The following is a 20,772-nucleotide window of genomic DNA, read 5'->3' as shown; positions in this document are numbered from 1 at the left end:
AGTATCTGCATCTACATTACCCAGTTTCAGCAAATATGAACCTTTTTTTTCTATTCAATGATACATTTTTAGGCAGCACTCCTTTTTATGGATATCTGGAAGTGACAATTCCAAACAGGTATCAGATTTATGTCTAGTATTTTGTGTAACTGATCACCCTAGATCTGCTGGCCTCAGTATTTGTCATACTGTCTTTATCAGGTTCATAATGAATGATGTGCAGCTATTTCGAAGTGAACTTTGTTGAATTGGTCTTGAGATTTTGGCACACGCTGGGTACTGGGCGCTTCCAGTCACATGCCAGGTACAAATACCTGCTTGTTGCACACAGCATGCCAGAATATCGTGTAAAATGCCTTGAGTTCACGATAGCTCACCGAAAGAGAACTGAAACAATCTGGGGACCAAGGAGAGGATTGAAGGTGTGTTTATTACAGAAAAAGGTCTGTTTAAACCTGAGTCTCCCAAGGAGCAGAAGCTAGAATTGAGAAGCCAATTCATTAAGCTGAGTGGTGGTTTCTGTGCTCACAGAAGGGACCCGTGGTGCCCTGGCTACCCTGGCAACTTTGCAATAAGGGCACCATTCAGCCTGTCTAGGCTTGTGGTGGGCTGAGGGGAATGAACAGATGAATGGCTTCTCAGTTTTCTTAACAACGTGGAATTTGTGTGTTTCAGAGCTGTCACCTGGGCCAGACGAATGTTAAGGGAAACCAAATTCAGGAGAACACAGGCCTCTTCAGAGGCTGCTCAGCTGTGTCTGGGGGGATGGCAGCAATCTTTCGAGGGGCTCGGGAGCCCAGAGTGGTGAAGCTGTTGGCGCAGAAAACGTTTTACTTTGTGAACGTGCTCATTTTCCTGCAAATTGATCCAATGGAACTTTTATTATTTGAAGCCTACAGATGTTTATTAAGGAAACATTTACAGAACATACAGACCAAAGCTCTGTGCCGGGGCCTTAATAGGGGGAACTCCCTGAACGTTTCTAAATTTGAATTTTCATATTCGGGGACTTTTAAAAGTTACATAATTTAAAAAGTAATAGAAATTGCAGAAAACGCGGAAGCTCTGCACCTCTATTTCCTAGCCAGCTTCCCGGCTTTTCTTCCTCAACACGCTTTCTACTGTATATAGTGTTCATTTCACACGATCGAGTCCCTCCCAGGAAAGTAAACTCCACACAAGTAGGGGTTCCTTTCGTTCACTGCTGTACACCGAAACATGGAGAGGTGCTAAATATTTGCTGAAGAGTATGGGTAAAGATAAAAAATAAATAAAACATTTGCTTATAACCCCACCACCTGGCCATCGCCACTGTTAACATTCGTTTCCCCGAGGACACAGGGAAGGGGTCCCTTAGGGATCGGGGTATTAAATAGTCAGCTCTTCCGTTCAAAGACGTTTGAGGGCACTTTTGTAGGCTGCGAGGTACCCCATCGTGCGGGAGGCAGGGAGGGCCTCGCTCTGACCCTCTTCACACCGAGCACGGTACATCCTTAACCCGCAGCAGACCTGCGCAGCCCCCCTCGACCCCACCCCCGCATCCTTCCTCCGTATTTCCCTTCCGGGAGCCCCGCTCCAGGGTCAACGTCATCACGCCCAAACGTAAGGGACGAGAAGCCTTACGCAGTGCCTGACGTCACGACGTAGAGCCTAGCAACAGCGCAGGTTCCGGGCAGAGTCCGTTATGGCCGCTGTCGCTGTGAGGAGGATGAGTGGGGCCGTGCGAGCGAAGCTGCCGCCCAGGCCAGGCACCCAGGTCCCCGGGGGCTTGGAGCGGCCGCTGGTCCTGGCGCTCCTGCTCGCGTCCGCCACCGTGTCCAGCGGTAAAGGGGCTGCGGCGGCGGGGCGGCTACGGGGAGCCTCGAGGACCGGGGCGCGGACCCGGAGACGCGCAGAGCCGGGGAAGGGGCGCCTCCGAGTGTCCCGAGCGGACCGCGTCGTCTAGGCGGGGCCGGGTCGCTGCCTGCCCGGGGAGGGAGAGGAGGCTGTCTGAACGGGTCTGAGGACATGAGACTCTGAGAGGCCGGAGGAGAGGGGCCGAGAGGGGCAGGGACGCTGGGAGCGGTGAGCGCGGCGTGCAGAGGGGCGGGGAGGCGGGCGGGGGGTGTGGTTTGGGCTCCTGGGTGGGCAGCGGCGGGGAGAGGTGCTAGGGGGCGTCTCCAGAGCTCTTGGAGGCGGTAGTGTGGACGGTGTAGAAGGGGAGGCGCAGGAGGCAGGTGCTGAGGCGCGGGCCGAGGTTAGAGGTCGTGGTGTCGGCAGAGGGTCCCAAAGGGAGCGCACTCGGGCCCGGCAGGACCTCGGTGGGCAGGAGCGGTGGCCAGGCTGAGCCCTGGAGTACTTTGGAAAGCAGAAGTGAAGGGAAAAAGCTTTCTTCGGGTCCTGGCATCGCTGAGCTCTGGATCTGGTGTTCGGGGAAGAGCCAGACTTCAGGGGCTCGGGGGAGGAGAGGAGTTCCAGGATGAGGGAGGTTCCTTGTGGACGTGGTCCCCCTTCTCTGTGTCCCGGGTGAACCGGACGGTCCTGCTCCATTTCCTTCTTTAAAATTTTTATTTATTGATTTTTTGGGGGGGCGGGTAGAGAGAGTTGTTGTTTTACTTATTTATAGTTGTATTGGTTGTTTCTTGTATGTGCCCTGACCTGGGATCGAACCAATAGCCTTGGTGTATGGGGATGATGGTCTAACCAACAGAGCCACCCCGCTGGGGGCAATCCTGCTTCATTTTAATGGCTGTATAGGATTTAAGTATTTCCTCTTTAAAATATTTATAATTTTTTAATTGGGGCATCATTGACATAGAACTTTATATTAGTTTCAGGTGTACAACATAATGATACGATATTTGTACACACGGCAGACTGATCACCGGAGTAAGTCTACTTACCATATATTCTCATATGTAGTTACAGGTATTTTCTCGTAATGAGAACTTTTAAGATTTTCTCACATAGCTTTCAAAGATGCAATACACCATTATTAACTGTAGTCACCATGCGGCACCTTACACTCCCCACCCCCCGACTTATTTTATAACGGAACGTTTGTACTTTCTGACTCTCTTTACCAATACTCCTCTCCACCCCATTCACAAACCACCACTCTGTTCTCTGTATCTATGAGCTTGGCCTTTTTTGTTTGTCTTGTATTGATTTGTTTGTTTTTTAAGATTGCACATATAAGTGAATGGTATTTATCTTGCTCTGCATAATGCCCTCAGAGTCCATCCACGTTGTCCCAAATGGCCAGATTCCATTCTTTTTTTTTTTATGGCTGAGTAATGTTCCACATGTATATATATGTAACATCTTCCTTAGTCATTCGTCCATTGATGGGCACTTGGGTCATTTCCATATCTTGAGTATTGTAAACAATGCTGCATGGTTAAGTTTCACTTTGCTTAGAAATGTTACATTGTGAATCAAGACATTGAAGCCTTCATTGAGAAATGAGGAAATCTATAAACCAGGGTCTGAGGCTTAGGGGAAACAAATCTACTAATAAGAACATACAATGATTAAGCAGTATTTTATTTAGTAGTCCCTTTTTTAAAAAGATTTTATTTATTTATTTTTAGAGTTGGGAAGGGAGGGAGAAAGAGAGAGAGAGAAACATCAATGTGTGGTTGCTTCTCATGTGGCCCTCACTGGGGACCTGGCCTGCAACCCAGGCATGTGCCCTGACTGGGAATTGAACCTGTGATTCGTGGGTTCGCAGCCCACGCTCAATCCACTGAGCTATGCCAGCCAGGGCATAGTAGTCCCTTTTTTCCTTCAGGCCAAGACACAGTCCTGCTTTTCCCCCTTTTTTGAGTTTTCAGGTGAAAAACAGTGTGAAAGGGGTAGTGTTCTCTTATTGCCAGTGGGCTGTCTAGACGGACATTCTCCTATGAAAGTGCTGTGGTTGCTGAGGGTGGGGCAACTGCCCTCCCCCCACCCTACTCTGGAAGTGTTTGCAAGTCTGTGGGGAAGGACTGTGGTCCATTTTCCCAAGGCCCTTTCCTCATTAATAAAATATAAGGAGGATTTCCCCGGCTGATGCAGCTAGTCGTGTTCCTAAAGCACTTAAGTGGCATGATTGTTTTGGTCATTTAATCATTCAAGACAAAACTGACATTTATACATTCACATTTCTTGCTGGAATGTGTAAGATATATAGTTTGGGGGATATATGTCTAGTAACTGTAGTTTCAGAAGTAACTTCCCCCTAAGAGATGGTTGAAAATCTTTTGATTGGGGGTGGGTAAGTGAGAGGGAGTGTGGAGTGTTAAGGTGTCCTCTTATGTAGCTTTTTATTTATTAGAACCCCAGAAATATTGCTCAACTAGAGTGGGGCATCTCAGGGATTCTTTTTCTTTTTTTATCATATATATATATAAAATTCATATCATTCCCTACTGAAAAGAACTTAAAACTAAATATATACTTTTAATAGGGAAACAACTTAATTGCAATATAGTGTAGCATTTATAAAGCATTGGCTAATATTAATGTTTTTATAAGCACGCCTTAGGGTCTCAGAGTATCACTCCTGTAATCAGAAAATTAAAGTCTAGATAGACTGTACTGAGTTCCAAACTTCAGTAAGCACAGGAAGTTAGAAAGTTACCCCCTCAGATTTATTTAAACTTATTCCTTATTAGGTTTCTTAAAATTTCAGTGCTTGGGTATATTCTTGGCAATCTGTAAGAATTTTTAAGTTTTATGTTTTTGTTTTTATAAGGTCTAAAAAAATTAATATAAGCATTATTTTGTATCACTGGATGATCACCTTATGACCAAATCTTGCCATGTCATGTCAAAGGTGTCTGCTTTTTCACATTTGCCCTCATATTTGCTCCAAAGCGGTCACCTAATTTAATGTGTAATGTGTTTAATTTCCTAAGGTAATGCTTTCCAGTCCAGTGTGTGAGTGAATTCTTAGGGTCCTCTGCATTCTTGTTAGAGATGTAGCTATGATGTAGTTATGTTAAGGCAGTGTTTATTTATTTTTTTTTTTTAAAAGAAAAAGATTTTATTTATTTTTAGAGAGGGAAACACCCATGTGTGTTTGTTTTTTGTGCGCCCCCTACTGGGGACCTGGCCCGCAACTCAGGCATGCACCACAGATGGGATGGAATCTGCGACCCTTTGATTTGCAGTCTGGCACTCAGTCCACTGAGCCACACCAGCCAGGGTTTAAGGCAGTGCTTTTTTTTTTTTTTTTTTTTTAAAGAGACTAATAGAAGATAATTAAAATTGGGAAGTTTTATTTTTTAAATGTTAAAGTTTAAGTAGAAAGGTAATACCAACTAAGAAAGGGTAGAAATGGAACATTTAAAAGTGTAAAGTAATATATTTTTTAGAAGCTCAGCAATTAAATCTATCAAGTTAGAGTTATCACTTTGTTCTTATCTGACTGGGTCCACTTCTCTGTTTTGAAGGGGTGGGGGTCCAGGAGGTTGATCTAATTTGCATCAAATGTTTTAGATGAATTCTTAGTTTGTCTTCCTGTGTATTACTTCCAGGTTTCAGTTTTTGGACAGTACTAACTAGTTCTCCTCCTACTTGGTGCTACCTATTGGAGTTGCCACAACACACAGAGTGACAATGGGATGTCTTAGGAGAAGGAGTGGGGTTTTGTCGGGTGGAGAGCTTTGGGATGGGCTTTTCAGAGGGCGCAGTAGGTGCGACAGTGCAGCTCTGCAGCTCGGGCACTGGTGCAGCGGGAGTGGGTCAGGAACAGGGGCACTGCACAGTGAATGCCTGCTGTGCATTGAGTTGGCGGTGGGGCAGAGTGTCGGAGGCGAGTAAGAGGTGACGGGACTGAAGTCACGTAGGTTGGGCCAGGCAGGGTCTTGTGGGCTGTTACGAGGACTTGGCATTTCGTTTCTGAGAGAAATGGGGAACTCCTGGAGGGTTTAATGTTGTTCAAATACAGTTGACATTCCGTATTACTTTGTGTTCGTGTCAGGTGTACAGCACAGTGGTAGGACAGTCCTATACTTTACAGAGCGTCCCCCTGATAGTTCCAGCGCCCACGCAGTGCCCTGCCTGATTACCACACTGTTGTTGACTGCCCTCTGCCGTACTCCGAGAGCTCCCAGGGGGTTTAAGCAGAGGAGGAACGTCGTCTAACTTAGTTTTTACATGACGACTCTGGCTGGACTCTGGCTGTTGTGGAGAGTGGACAGTGGGGCTTAGGGTGGGAGCAGGCGGATGGATCGTTGAGAAGGCTCCTGTGATATGCGGGTATGATGATGATGGCTGGGGCGAGGCAGTGGCGGTGGAGGGTGGAAAGCCTTCAAATTCTGCATGCATTTCCAAGGTAGAGTCACGGATTGGATGTGGGGTATTAAGAAAAGGATGATTACAAGGTTTTTGGCTTGAGTAGTTAGAAAAATGGAGTTTCTTTTTTTTTTTTTTTTAAATATTTTATTTATTTATTTTTAGAGAGGGAAGGGAGGGAGAGAGAGAGAGAGAGAGATCAGTGTGCGGTTGCTGGAGGTTATGGCCTGCAACCCAGGAATGTACCCTGGCTGGGAATCGAACCTGGGACACTTTGGTTCCCAGCCCGCGCTCCATCCACTGAGCTACGCCAGCCAGGGCTAAAAATGCATTTTCAAATGAAACTTTTGCCCTGGCTCGTGTGGCTCAGTGGATTGAGCATGGGCCTGCAAACCAAAGGGTCGCTAGTTTGATTCCCAGTCAGGGTGCATGCCTGGGTTGCAGGCCAGGTCCCTAGTATGGGGGCATGTGAGAGGCAACCACACATTAATGTTTCTCTTCCTCTCTTTCTCGCTCCCTTCCACTTTCTCTAAAAATAAATAAATAAAAAATCTTTTAAAAAATAAAATGAAACTTTTTATTTTAATTGTAGATTCACTTGTAGTTGCCAGAAATAATAAAGAGGTACTGTGTATCCTCTACCCAGTTTTCCCCAGCATCTTGCAAAGCTGCAGGGAAGTATCACAGTCCGCATGCCGATGTCGGTCTGGTGGAGAGAGAGCATTGCCATCACCCTGAGGACCTCTAGTTGCCCTTTTTGGTCACCCCCACTTCCCTCCTAGTCACACCCCTCCTGAAAGCCTGGGAGCCACTACTCTGTTTTTTAGGTTCATAATTTTGTCATTTTGAGAATGTGATATAAATGGAATCAGATGGTATATAACTTGTTGGGATTGCTTTTTTCACCTAGTGTAATTCTCCGGAGAGTCATCCAAGTTGTTTCACGTGTCAATAGTTTGTTTCATTTTATTGCTGAATAACATTCCATGGGATGGATGGGCACTACACTGGGTTTAACCATTCATCTGTTGAGGGACATCTGTGTTGTTTCCAGTTTCTGGCTATTATGCATAAAGCTGCTGTAAACATTCAGATTTTTGTGTGAACACAGGTTTTGAGTTCTCTGGGATAAATGCCCGGGAGAGCAATTGCTGGGTCATATGGTAGTTGCATATTTAGTTTTTTGAGAAATCACCAAACTTTTCTGGCATGGCTTTCCTATTTTACATTACCACTAGTAATATATGAGTGATCTAGTTTCTTTGCATCCTCACCAGCATTTGGTATTGTCATTATTTTTTATTTTAGTCATTCTGATAGCTGAGCAGTGATATCTCATTGTGGTTTTATTTTGCATTTCCCTAATGGCTCATGCCTTTTCATGTGCTTATTTGCCATCTGTACACAGCAGGTCCTGGAATAAGGTTTTGTTTATCATTGTAATGTTGTAGGAACTTAACTCTTGTTTATATCATACAGCCTGTGGTGAATTTGGTTTAGTTACACTTTGTTTCACTTAAGGTTGCAAAACCTATTGGTAACTGATGAGTGGGGATGAGGAGTTAGTGTATTCTCTTAGGTGAAATGTCTCTTTGAGACTTTTGCCTGTGTTCTAATTGGGTGGTTTTCTTCCCTTTTGAGTTTCAGAGTTATTTATGTATATTAGGTACTAGTCCTTTGTTGGATATGGGGCTTAATAATATTTCTCCCACTCTGTAGCTTGTCTTTTCATCCTTACGGGAAGGTCCTTCATGGAGCAAAAGTTTTTAATTTTGATGAAACCCAGTTATGAATTTTTCCTCTTATGTATTTTGTCTTTGGTGTCAGGTCTAAGAACTTCCCTAGTTCCCTAGTGCTGGATTCCAAAGATTTTCCCCTGTCTTTTTCTAAAAACTTTGTAGTTTTCCCTTTTACATTTAAGTTTGTGACCCATTTTTTATTTTTATATAATTATGAGAACTTAGGTCAAGGTTCACTTAGCTTGTTGATATGATTGATTACATTGATTAATTTTGAGTATTGAACCAGTCTATTGTTTAAAAGATTTTATTTATTTATTTATTTTTAGAGAGGGAAGGGAGGGAGATAGAGAGAGAGAGAGAGATAGATAGAGAGAGAGAGAAACAGAAACAGAAACATCAATGTGCGGTTGCTGGGGGTCATGGCCTGCAACCCAGGCATGTACCCTGACTGGGAATCGAATCTGCGACACTTTGGTTTGTAGGCCCACTCTCAATCCACTGAGCTACGCCAGCCAGGGCTGAACCAGTCTTGTATCCCTGGAATAAACCTTACTGTTCATAGAACATCATTCTTTCTATATATTGCTGATTTCTGTATGCTAGTATTTTGTTAATGTTTATATCCATGCTATAAAAGGTATCAGTCTTTAGTTTTCTTTTTCTGCAGTACCTTTAGTTTTGGTATCAAGATGCTAATGTTAGGTTCATAAAATGAGTTGAGGAGTGTTCCCTCTTTTTCTGTTGCCTGGAGGAGATTATATAGAATTGGTGTTAATTCTTCTTTAAACAATTCTCTAGTGAACCATTTGGGTCAAGAGCTTTCTTTGGGGGGAGTTTTAAAATTAAGAATTTAATTTCCTTAGTAGTTATAGGACTACTTAAATAATGTATTTCATATTGGGTGAGCTGTGGTAGTTTGTGTTTTCAGACTTTGGTTTTATTTAAACTTTTTCTTCTACTTGGCTTTTTATGACGTTGCTCTGGCAGGGGAGGGGAGAGAAGGAGGGGTTGCCGCACAGCACTGACAGAGGGAGGTAGGAATCCCCATTTGCATGTTACCTCTGGGCGAGGGTGGGAGTTTGGGTCCCCCTCATGGTCTCCGTCCACGTAATGGGGGGGTGGCCTTGCTGCTGGGCGATGGGCCAGTCTTGACTCTTTACTGGGCCTCTTGGCCCCACCCCCTTGTGAAGGGGAGGGACGCCTTGTCACAGTCTGGGGGGTGGGGATCTAGGCACCCACTTGGCCTCCCCTGGTGGGGATGGGCGCAGCAGTCATTGTGTGAACGTTTTCTTTCTTGCCAAGATGTCTCGCTCCTGATCGGGCTAGAGAGAGCAGGCTTCTGGTGGGGCGCTTTCTGTCTGTACCCCTCAGTGTTTCCAGGTCGCTGCCTTGTTCAGCTCCAGGTATCCAGTACCTGAGGCAAAAAGAAAATCTAGGAAGTCCACCATTGGTCATTTCTCAGGTCCAAAGGTCTATAGCCGCTCTGCTGAGTTAGTCTCCACCTTCCAGAGTCTGCATGTGGTATGCTGCACTGGGTTGGCCAAAAAGTTCATTTGTTTCTTTCCCATAATGGCTCTAGTAGTGCTTCCTTGTCTTTAACTTCATTTGAAACAATTTTGTTAGACTGTATTGTGGCAGCTCTCATATCAGCTTGCATTAAAAAAAAGACCTTATCAAAATCGGTAAATTTTTGTGCAGCCATTTTAATATTGATGATGGAAGAAGATACACAACATTTTTGGCATATTATGTTTTATTATTTCAGGAAAGGTTAAAATGCAACAGAAATGCAAAACAGATTAGTGCAGTGTATGGGGAAGGTGCTGTGACTGATCGAACGTGTCAAAAGTGATTTGCGAACTTTCTTGGTACTGTTGACATTTTGGCCAAATAACCCTTTGCTGTGGGGCTGTCCTATGCACTGGAAGATGTTTAGCAGCACCCCTGGCCTCTGCCCACTACAGCCAATAGCAGGAGATAGCCGACACAGTCAAAATATCCAAATCAATAAAGTTATTGGTGAAAATGAAAAAATGTGTCTTTTATTTTACAGAAAAAATGTAATGGACTTTTTGGCCAACCCAGGATGTGTCATGGAGGACTTTAATTGTGTTTGGTGGGAAGAATAGGAAAATGTATGTTTACTCCATTTTCCTGGTGGCCAGAAGCAGAATTTATTTTGGACATGTTAATTTGGATGTCCACCATGTAAGAGGAGATTCCAAGTAGGCAGTTGGGTTTATGAGCCTGTAGAGTTTGGGTAGTTAGGGGAGTTCTCTTCTGATCGTTCCATTTTCCCAGAGAAGTTAGGGAGTGGAGTCAGCAGTTGAAAGTGAGGACAACAGAGGTGGTATGGAAGTTTGAGGACAGGGGAAAATATGAATGGTCTCCTAAGAGAGCAGTAGGGTGGACGGACTAGGAAAATACAGTATAATTGCCAACAGCATTTTGGCATTGCATTTAAAATGAAATAAAAGCAGTGGCATGGTTGTATATTTTCAGCCATGCTCAGCTGTGTGGTGCAGACGGAGTCAGAGTTTGCTTTAGCTCGGGATGCAGCCTCACTGAGTGTCTGGGACAGAGTGAGCAAGAGTGAAGGGAATTGAATGCAAGAGAGGGACACTGGTGAACACAGAATGGAATCTGGGTCAAGAGGGACGAGAGTGTATTGGGTGAGGGTGGGGTGGTATCCCTGAGGGACTGAATAGGTGGAGTGATCGGGGAATCACAGTTTTGATGGATTCAGAATACCAGGGAATGAACTTGAAGGACCGGAAGGCAGGTCAGTGAGTGGGACACATGAAATTGAGGTTCTGGAAGTCCTGTAGTGGTAATGACCATGGGAGTGAGAAGTTAAGGTGAAGGGGAGGGCTGGCTCATCAGAATAGATACAGGGGGTCAAGGATGTTGAAATCAGGACAGAGCCCTTGGGTAGAGTGAGCTCTAGCCAGAAGCTACACTGGTGGAAAGTTAGGGACCCAGACAGGGAGTTCAAGGACAAAGGTTAGTGGGTGAAAGCTGATGACAGGAGAGTAAGGCTGGGGGCAAGGGGGCAGTGTGGAAGAGGCTCTACCCCTTCTGTAGTAGAACAGTTCCCCCTTCTCCACACTCCATTGGGCTACAAGGATGTGGGAGGAAAAAGCTATTCATTGAAAGGGCTGCAGGGGAAGTGTCTTTAAGGGGGTTTCAGGTTTCAGTTATAACAAGAAAGTGAAGGATGAAAGAAGGGGTCTGCTGGTGAGTGACTGAATTCTGGAGTGCACTGGAGGGAGGGGTTTGTGGGTGTGGGGAGCGATGGGAGTTGGGGACAAATCATGATCATTCCCATCCCTGTCAGCTTGTGCTCTTGAAATATACATGACTATTCTAAAAGTCAAGTCTAGAAAAATAATTTTTTAAAAAGTCAAAGTTTGCTTGTTGGCTCCCAACTTTAAAATTTTACTTTAAAACGTATTTCCTAACACGAAATTAATCATAATTAACAGAGAAATTAATCATAATTTCTCTGACAAAGAGAAATTATGATTAGAAATAATCATAAAAAAATATCAGAGAAATAGCAATTTGTGAATGCTTGCCTGAATCATAATTAAATTGAAGTGATAAATGTGTAAAAATTCTTGTGAGAAATTCCTGTTAGTCCTGGCTGGTGTGGCTCAGTGAGTGGATTGAGAACCGGCCTCTGAACTGAAAGGTCACTAGTTCGATTCCCAGTCAGGGCACATGCCTGGGTTGCTGGCCAGGTCCCCAGCTGGGGGTGTGTGAGAGGCCACTGATCAATATGTCTCTTGCACATCAATGTTTCTGTCCTTTTCTTTTTCCCTCCCTTCCCCTCTCTCTAAAAAATAATAAATGAAATAAAAAAGGAAATTCCTGTTAATAGTTTTCTGAATAATGTACTCAGTTGTAGCCCTGCTTATTTTTTTTCTTCTAGTGAAAAATTTCAAGGAACCAACTGTTACAGCTGTTTTAAGAGAATTCTACTAAATTACTAAACTTTTTACTAATTTACTAAAATATTTGTTCTGAGGTTCTATTCAGTCCAGTCGAGACTAGCTGTTTATTTCTTCTGTATGAAATAGATGCCAGCTGGGACGAGCACACCAGAGAGGATTCGCGGAGAAAGAGTTGTCTGAGACTGTGAGACTGTTCATTTGTGTGCCCGCACGCACGTTTTTGAAAGCCCAGGAATGATTTGGTTTAATCTTGGCCCTATAAGTGTTTTCTTTTACTGTGGTAGATTTAAAAATATTATCCGAGTATTTTTAAATCTCACATGACAGTTTTTTAAGTATACTGGCTATTCTTGAAGCTGTCCAACAGATGCTACATTAGATTGTAAATGAGAAACACTTAAATTTCAGCTGACATGCCTCTGAACTTCAGGTATATAGAGTTACTGCTGAAACTAATTTATTTATTTTTTTAATTTTACTTTTTAAAAAAGATTTTATTTATTTATTTTTGGAGAGAGGGGAAGGGTAGGGAGAAAGAGAAGGCAGAGAAACATCAGTGCGAGAGGTACATCAATCAGTTGCCTCTTGCAAGCCCCCCACTAGGGATCTGGCCTGCAACCCAGGCTTGTGTCCTGCCTGGGAATCAAACCACAGACTTCGTTTGCAGGCCGGCGCCCAGTCCACTGAGCACCCCAGCGGGGGCTGCGGTAGCTGATTTAACTCTTACTTTGGACACTGCGCTGAGTGGGTGCGGCACAGGGAGAGAGCTTGTGCGTGTTTGGTGTCCCACACCTAGGTTGCCTTCCCCAGTGTTTTGGTTTTAAGCTCGTTTCCAATTCTTTCCCTTTAGGAGTTTTTCCTTTCTTCTTTGTAAGAATGCTTTTTTAAAAAAAAATTTGGAAGATGTGGGGGGCGTCTTTCAGTTCTGGTGTCATTTAGAAATGCTGTGTACATTAGCTATTCGTGAATTTGTTGTATTGTGTTGAAAGTACTTAAGTTCAAATTTCATATCTAGTGTGTGGCCTGCTTGTAAGCGTCAGCCACGGTCTTTCCATTCCGGGCGAGGGCTGGAGCCTGGCGGGGGGAGGATTGCTGAAGCCCACCCCTGTGAAATGAAAACCTCGGGGTGCAGGAGCATGCTGTGTGGGCGTGGCCCTGGGACCTACAGTCAGACCCTCTTTGTTTTTTTCTCTTTCTCTTTCGGTGCTGGCTGGGTCTTCCCTGCTGCTTAGGCTGTTGCTGCTTGGTAGGGTAGCTGTTATCTGGTGGATAATCAACTTAAGACAATAACTGCTGCCTATTGAGACTCATTAACTAATTCTCAAGAGCAAGGTATGTGAATTCAGCAAAGAGAAATGCTTAGTGGAAAATTTAGGTAAACGAGCTCCTAGCTTAATGGATATAAAATTAGAGATTTCAGCTTAATGTTCTTTATTCACTTTTTTTTAGCTGTGGTGCCGATTCAGTCATCAAGCCAGACTGAATTCAAGGAAGACATTTCCACTGCAAATGCGAGTGCAGTTTTAACACCTGAAAAACAAACCGAACCTCCTCTTCCCCAGATCAGCACCACTCTCCCTCCCACCACCAGTCCGGAGAAGAGTGGGGGGGCATCTGTCTCCCCTCATCCCTCACCAACCACTTCCCTGTCCCAAGAGGAAGCTGATCGCAATGAAGACCCTAGCATAGAAGAGGAGGATCTTCTCGCGCTGAATAGCTCTCCATCCACCGCCAGAGACACTCTGGACAACGGGGATTACGGAGAGACAGACTACGACTGGACCACCAGCCCCAGGGACGACGAGCCCAGTGAGGCGTTGGCGGAAAACAGGGGCTACGTGGAGATTGAACAGTCTGTGAGGTCTTTCAAGACCCCATCCTCAGATATAGAGGAGGAAGACAGCCATTTCTTTTTTCATCTTCTTATTTTTGCTTTTTGCATTGCTATTATTTATATTACATATCACAACAAAAGGAAGGTAAGTTTGGGGATTTTTAGCCCCTCATTTGCCCTTTAATATCTCAGTCATATTTCTTTTGTCTTTTAAGATTTTATTTACTTTATTTTTAGAGGGGAAGGGAGGGAGAAAGAGAGGGAGAGAAACATTGATGAACGAGAGATGTGTCGATAGGTTGCATCTCACACAGCCCCCAGCTGGGAACATGGCCAGCAGTCCGGGCATGTGCCCTGACTGGGAACTGACCAGTGACCTTTCGGTTTGCAGGCTGGCACTCAATCCACTGAGCCACACCAGGGTTTTTTCTTTAGTGAAGTTTAAAATGGTAAAACATTGAGATGCCTATTCAGTTCATAAATCTAGTGTATTTTAACAAATTATGGACAGAATGGTTTACTACATGTGCTTCTAAGAAAGGAAATAAAATTATTTTTTAATGAGAAAACTCCAAACCCAGTGATTTTTTAAAAAAAAAGTTTTTATATCTTAATTTTGCACTGCTATTTCAGTGGGAATACTTGTGGAGAAAGATCATTAATTTAGTACTTTTAATTAACCATTGAACTTAGTGATATTTTAATAACTTTTTTCCTGGTTGTAAAAGTATTACATGCTTATTTTAGGGAATTCAGAAAACATAGAAAAGTATAGAAATGAAAATGTAGGCTACCACCCAAAGCTGAGCATTATTAATGTTTGGCATATTTCTGGTCTGCAAATATGTATATAATTCAGACATATATATGCATGTGATGATTTTTAAATGCATTTAATCTCATGTAGAGTTTTGTATCTTTTTACCTAACAAATCATGAGCATTTTACATTAATATTCTTTAAAAACATGATTTAACAGCTACATGGTTTATTTAGCTGTTTTCTAGTTGAATATTTAGAAGATTTTCAGTTTTTGGTTCAGAAATGATGTTGTGATGAACATTTCTGTACTAGAATTGGTTTGTTGGATTCCATGAGGCAAAGGAGGCTTATGGAGGACTGGATGGGTAATTCAGTGTGAGGGGGCATCTTGGCAGCCAGCCGAAGGGTTCAGCTTTTCAGATACTGAAAGGGAAAATCAAACACAGAACGTCCTTTGTAATATGTCCTGACTAGGAAATCTCTGTTTTTGATTGTATTCTTACTTGCTTTGTGATCCCTGGAAAGCCACCTTTGCCTTAGGGGCCTGGGTTTTCTCATATAAGAGATGACAGAATTGACCAAGTAATTTCAAAGGGCCTTCCAGCTTTGAGAATCAGTGATTCTGAAGTCCTGTTGGTCACTTGTGGCTTAGTGCCTGTCACTAGCTTTGTAAATTTGTAGGTGGACACAGTTTGGAGTGCCAGGGATGTTCTTCCCAGTGTTTAGTGTTGGGCCGTCTCTGAACACCTCAGGGGCTGGTCAGACAGTAGGTTTCTGGACTCCAGCACAGACTCCTGACTGACTCACCTCTGAAGACACTGCCCGGGAATCAGTCTCTAACAAGCAGTCCATGTCCACTAGAACTTGAGAAACACCGTCTCGGCTTGTTTACAAGATGGGAAAAAAAATAGCCCTTTTGTTGTTGGTGGTCTTTTACTTTTTGTGTTTGAAGAGAGAAGGGGGCTATTTCAGTTGTTATAAAGACTTTTAGCGTCTCTTCCGTTTTCTTGTGCATATCTGATTTATTTTGTTTCATTCCAGATTTTCCTCCTGGTTCAGAGCAGGAAATGGCGTGATGGCCTTTGTTCCAAAACAGTGGAGTATCATCGCCTAGACCAGAACGTTAACGAGGCAATGCCTTCTCTGAAGATTACCAATGATTATATTTTTTAAAGCTGTGTGATTTGAGTTTGCTTATGTAATTTTATTTGCTTGACTTTTTATAATATACTGTGCAGAGGTATGCCATAGGCAATTGGTATTAAATGAGAGGTGGGTCTCTCTTTATTTTGCCTTGGTGCTTTGGAAATTAAATGTCACAAACAAGGAGTGTATAATTTTTTCTGCACACTTTCAGAGGTGAATTCAATCAGGTGTCCAAAGTGTGGAGCTAAGCATTTCCTGTTAGTTTTCATTGTTTTAGATGTCTTTATTTTACTTCTGGAAGTATTAGTAACGCTACTTTTAAGAGATCCCAAACTTGTGACTAAATTCTAGCATACCTGGTACTGCTGACTCAGATTTTTTTCCTGCCATCCAAATCCTGTTTTTAAGGACACTTTTTTCTCCCAAACTGTTACTACAAGGATGTATGTAATAATATTTTGCATATAAGTAACATTTTTGTTCTCCAGAAAAATTGCTTTGGATATTTTTGGATAATTTAAACATAATTTAAGATAAACATAATTTTAGATAATGATAATATTCAATCTGATCACAATTTTAGGTCAATTAATAAACGTTTCTAGAAATTCTGGCACTAGAGACTGCAGTTTGCAGTGGACATGGGTAAAATGTTATAGAGATATTATTTTTTGGTTTGAATTACTGAATTAAATTTAGAGATAGAAATTGTGGTAAAATATTAATACATGTACAATTGCTTTTAGTTAGCAATTGATTATAGCACGGGTTCCTCCAAGCTTTCAGGCAGGGGGCAGAGTTTAGAATTATATCAGAATTTTTCACTTTGTTTATTTTTTTTAGTAATTTTGAATAAATTTTGGGGGCCATTGTTACTTAAGTAATATTATGTTTAGGGCTTTCAAATTAGAATTGAGCCTGAACGGAGGTGTGTGCGTAGAGACTGTATGTGCACACCGACGTCTTCTCCCGCTGTACTTGTCTCCCTTTTTATTTAAACCGCGATGGGAAATCACTTACTGCATTTTAGTTTGGCCTGTCTATCATAAAGAATTGATCAGTGTGTAAATACGTGATTTGATCCGTGGTCGACGTACAAGTGTCACTATAGCCTTTGGAAAACGTAACCCCTGATGTGCGTCAAACACCCACTCACGAAGCCCGGCGAGCGAGGAGGCACGTGCTCCGCGCAGAGGTGGGGGCGGCGGGGCGGTCTGTCCTTTCTCGCTGTGGACAGCTTACTGTCCTAACACGAAAGGGGAGCACAGCGGAAATACGCCTGCACTGTTTTATTGCAGTCATTTTTTTTATATCTGAAATTGTATTATTTAATATTTTGAATAAGATTTCAAAAAATAAATGGCAAACATATATCAATCCATGATTTCATGAGAATGTTTTATTTTAATGATGGCATGGGGTCCTTTATCTGGGTGGTCACAGGGTTAGTGCCATGTTGGGGGGATGCTGAGCTGACTAGCTTGCTTCTGTCCCTTTTAGCCGTAGGACCCTGCCTCTACGAATTCCACTTAGTTTCTACATCCTCCTTCAGGTTCAGTTTACCGCTAAGTGCTGAGGTTGGAAACTGGTGCAAAGTAGGATTGCAAAGAAAAGTACAGCAGCTAAATCAGTGCGTGCTCTCTAGCATCCCGGCCCCTGCTGTCTGCCTGCCAAAGCCTCCCGGTCCTGGGGTCATCCCCCACGGTGCATCCAGGGCTCTCGGGTTCTTCCTGAGGCACCGTCCCTGCCGCTCCAGGCCCAGTGCTGAAATCGAGTAGCTTCTGACGTTGAAAAACCAGTTCGTGCATTGATTAAACATCCAGACATGTATGTTTATAATTTTTAAATGAATTTGATCTCATACAGAATTAAAAAAGAATTTTATCATTCCAGAGCCCCCCCCGCCCCCACACACTTATCCTGCCGTGATTTCACAGGGAGTGGGTCCCAGCAGCTCAGGCTTCTCTCCACCGCTTCTCACACAGTGCGCTCCGTTGCGGGGAGCAGACCGGCGCTTTAGCTGGACCCAGGTACCCTGCTCCTCGGTTTCCTTTTTTTTTTTTAAAAAAAGTATATTTTATTGATTATGTCATTACAGTTGTCCCAATTTTTTTACCCTTTGCCCTCCTTCACCTGGTACTCCCCTTCCCTCCAGCAGTCTCTCCCCCAACCCGTGCTTAGCTCATAAAGTCATGGACCATGCATGTAAGTTCGTTGGCTTCTCCATTTCCAATACTATTCTTACCCTCACCCTGTCTATTTTGTACCTACCGTTTATGCTTCTTACTACCTGTACCTTTTCCCCATCTTCCTCGTTCACCCTCCCTGCTGGTAACCCTTCATGTGATCTCCATTTCTGTGATTCTGTTCCTGTTCTAGTTGTTCAGTTTGTTTTTGTTTTTTTTTGATCCAGTTGTTGATAGTTGTGAGTTGGTTGTCATTTTACTGTTAGTAGTTTTGATCTTAGATAAGTCCCTTTAACATTTCATATGATAAGGGCTTTGTGATGATGAACTCCTTTAACTTTACCTTATCTGGGAAGCACTTTATCTGCCCTTCCATTCTAAATGATAGCTTTGCTGGATAGAGTAATCTTGGATGTAGGTTCTTGTTTTTCATGACTTGAAATACTTCTTTCCAGGCCCTTATTGCCTGCAGGGTCTCTTTTGAGAAATCAACCGACAGGCTTATGGGAGCTCTTTTGTAGGTAATTGTCTCCTTTTCTCTTGCTGCTTTAAGATTCTCTCTTTATATTTAACCTTTGGCATTTTAATTATGATGTGTCTTGGTATGGTCCTCTTTGGGTCCACCTTGTTTGGGACTCTCTGTGCTTCCTGGACTTGTATGTCTATTTCCTTCACCAAATTAGGGAAGTGTTCTTTCATTATTTTTTCAAATAAGTTTTCAGTTTCTTGCTCTTCCTCTTCTCCTTCTGGCATCCCTATGATTCAGATGTTGGCACATTTGAGATGTCCCAGAGTCGTCTTATTCTCTCCTCATTTTTTTGAATTCTTGTTTCTTCATTCTGTACTGGTTTATTTCTTCCCTATGTTCCAAATCATTGATTTGAATACCAGCTTCCTTCCCTCCACTGGTGGTTCCCTGTGGATTTTTCTTTATTTCACTTAGTGCAACCTTCATTTCTTCCTTTATGTTGTTGCTGTACTCAGTAAGTTCTCTGAGCATTCTGATCGCCAGTGTTTTGAACTCTGCATCTGATAGTTTGGCTATCTCCATTTCACTTAGTTCTTTTTCTGGAGTTTTGTTCTGTTCTTTCATTTGGGCCATGTTTCTTTGTCTCCTCAATTTGGCAGCCTCCCTGTGTTTGTTTCTGTGTATTAGGTAGAGCTGCTTTGGCTCCCTGTCTTGGCACACTTGTTATATTATTAGGGGTGGAGCCTTAGGTATCTGCCAGGGTGGGGTTGCTCCACCAGTTTGTGGTGCTGTATGTGAGGTGGGGTTGGAGAGGGAGCAGTGCTGCTTGCTCGGCACTCGCCCCGTTTCCAGTCACTTTGCCCACTTCCTGTATGCAACTGCTGCCCCCTAGCTGCTGCCCTGGTGGTGGTTCCCCGAGCGGGTGGGTTTCTGTTAGTTCTAGGACCATGGGGCCCTATAAACGGCTTCTCCTGAGAGGCTGGCAGTTTCCTCCGCTGCCCCAACTCCCACTGGTTTTTACAGCCAGAAGTTACGAGGCTTTATTTTCTTGGTGCTGGAACCCTGGGCTGCATGGTCTGGCCTGGGGCTGGGATCGCTCGCTCCCCAGGTGCCGTTCTCAATTTTTATCCGCCACACGTGGATGTGGAACCACCCTTTCTGCTGGCTGCCGCCGCCGCCTGGCCACTGCCGCCTCGCTGCCATGCTGCGTCCACTCCAGCTCCCCATCTCCGCCTCTCCTAGTCGTCTGGATGAATATTTCTTCTTTAAGTCCTTAATTGGTGGGCTTCCATACAGTTTGATTTTCTGGCAGTTCTGGTTGTCTTCTGTTTTGAGGTTAGCTGTGATCCTTCCTATGGTTGTGTTCGGAGGGGAAGCCTGTCTGCTTATGGCTCCATCTTGGCTGGAAGTCTGGCTTCCTTCTTTTTCTGATCATTTTCCTCCACACGTGTCAGGAAGCCATCTTGTCTCTTAGAGTGCTTAGTATGCTCAATATGTACATTAAGTCTCTTGGCAAGACTCTTGCCCTTAACTTGTTTGTTTACAACAGTGCCCACCCCATGCCGGTGACACTGCAGACCCCTCCAGTTTCTCCATGGCAACGCCTGTGGGGCATTCCTTTCTGAACGGTGCCCTTTCCTTCATGCCCACACTGTCACCTTGCTTGTAGATTCGCATGTATGTGGCCAAAGGGACAACTCCAAAAGGCCTAGAGAGCGTGCAGCAGGTGCCTCCCCTCTTTCCCTTTGCCTTAGTTTGGTGGATTACTGGAAGGCGGTGGTTCCAGCAGAAAGGTCCTATAGAGTTGTTTATTTTTTTAAATCCTCACCTGAGGACATTTTTTTTTTCATTGCTTTTAGAGAGAGAGGGAGAGAGGAAGGAGAGAGAGGCAGAGAGAGGAACATTGGTGATCAGTTGCCTCCTGTATATGCCTTGACCTGCAATCAAACCCACAACCTTCTGGTTACGGGACTGTGGTCCAACCAACTGAGCCACACCAGCCAGGGCTCAGAGAGAGTTTTGTATCGTGCATTTTACCTAACAAGTCAGGAGCATTTTCTGTATCATTACTATTTAAAAACATTTAATAGCTACCTGATTTATTTAGCCATGTTCCTGTGGACTCTTTAGATGGTTTCCAGTTTTGGGATCAGCAATAACGTCGTGTGAACATTTGTCCTAGAAGTGGTCTGGACTCTGTGAGGCCAAGGAGGCCTGCACAGGCCTGGGTGGCACCGGAGACCCACATTTGCTCCTGAGAGCACTCCTGCGTCCTGCTCACGTGTGGTGTCATCTGTCACTGTGTGGACAGGCCAGGGGCTTGGCCCCGAGCGTGGGTACTAATGGTTACTGGGTTACCCTTTATCTCCCGTTTCGGCATCTCACTTGAAAAGGAATGTGTTGAGCCTTGTGAGGC

At 43.8% G+C, this 20,772-nt stretch overlaps 1 protein-coding gene and 1 long non-coding RNA gene across 2 annotated transcripts; both read left to right on the top strand.

The window, feature by feature from the left end:
* Positions 1–1,620: 1,620 nt before the first annotated feature.
* C13H5orf15 (chromosome 13 C5orf15 homolog) lies at positions 1,621–17,078 on the top strand. Its single transcript, XM_028527626.2, has 3 exons — positions 1,621–1,823; positions 13,409–13,938; positions 15,597–17,078. The coding sequence occupies exons 1-3, from the start codon at positions 1,685–1,687 to the stop codon at positions 15,726–15,728; spliced, it is 801 nt and encodes a 266-aa protein (XP_028383427.1). The 5' UTR covers positions 1,621–1,684; the 3' UTR covers positions 15,729–17,078.
* On the top strand, positions 6,798–8,891 carry LOC118497843. The gene is made up of 2 exons (XR_004900351.1): positions 6,798–8,288; positions 8,531–8,891. It is a non-coding gene; the product is annotated as an uncharacterized LOC118497843 (long non-coding RNA).
* Positions 17,079–20,772: the final 3,694 nt, after the last annotated feature.

The sequence above is a fragment of the Phyllostomus discolor genome, chromosome 13, assembly GCF_004126475.2.
Source record: "Phyllostomus discolor isolate MPI-MPIP mPhyDis1 chromosome 13, mPhyDis1.pri.v3, whole genome shotgun sequence".
NCBI classification, from domain to species: domain Eukaryota; kingdom Metazoa; phylum Chordata; class Mammalia; order Chiroptera; family Phyllostomidae; genus Phyllostomus; species Phyllostomus discolor.
This window is presented reverse-complemented; position numbering and strand designations above follow the sequence as displayed.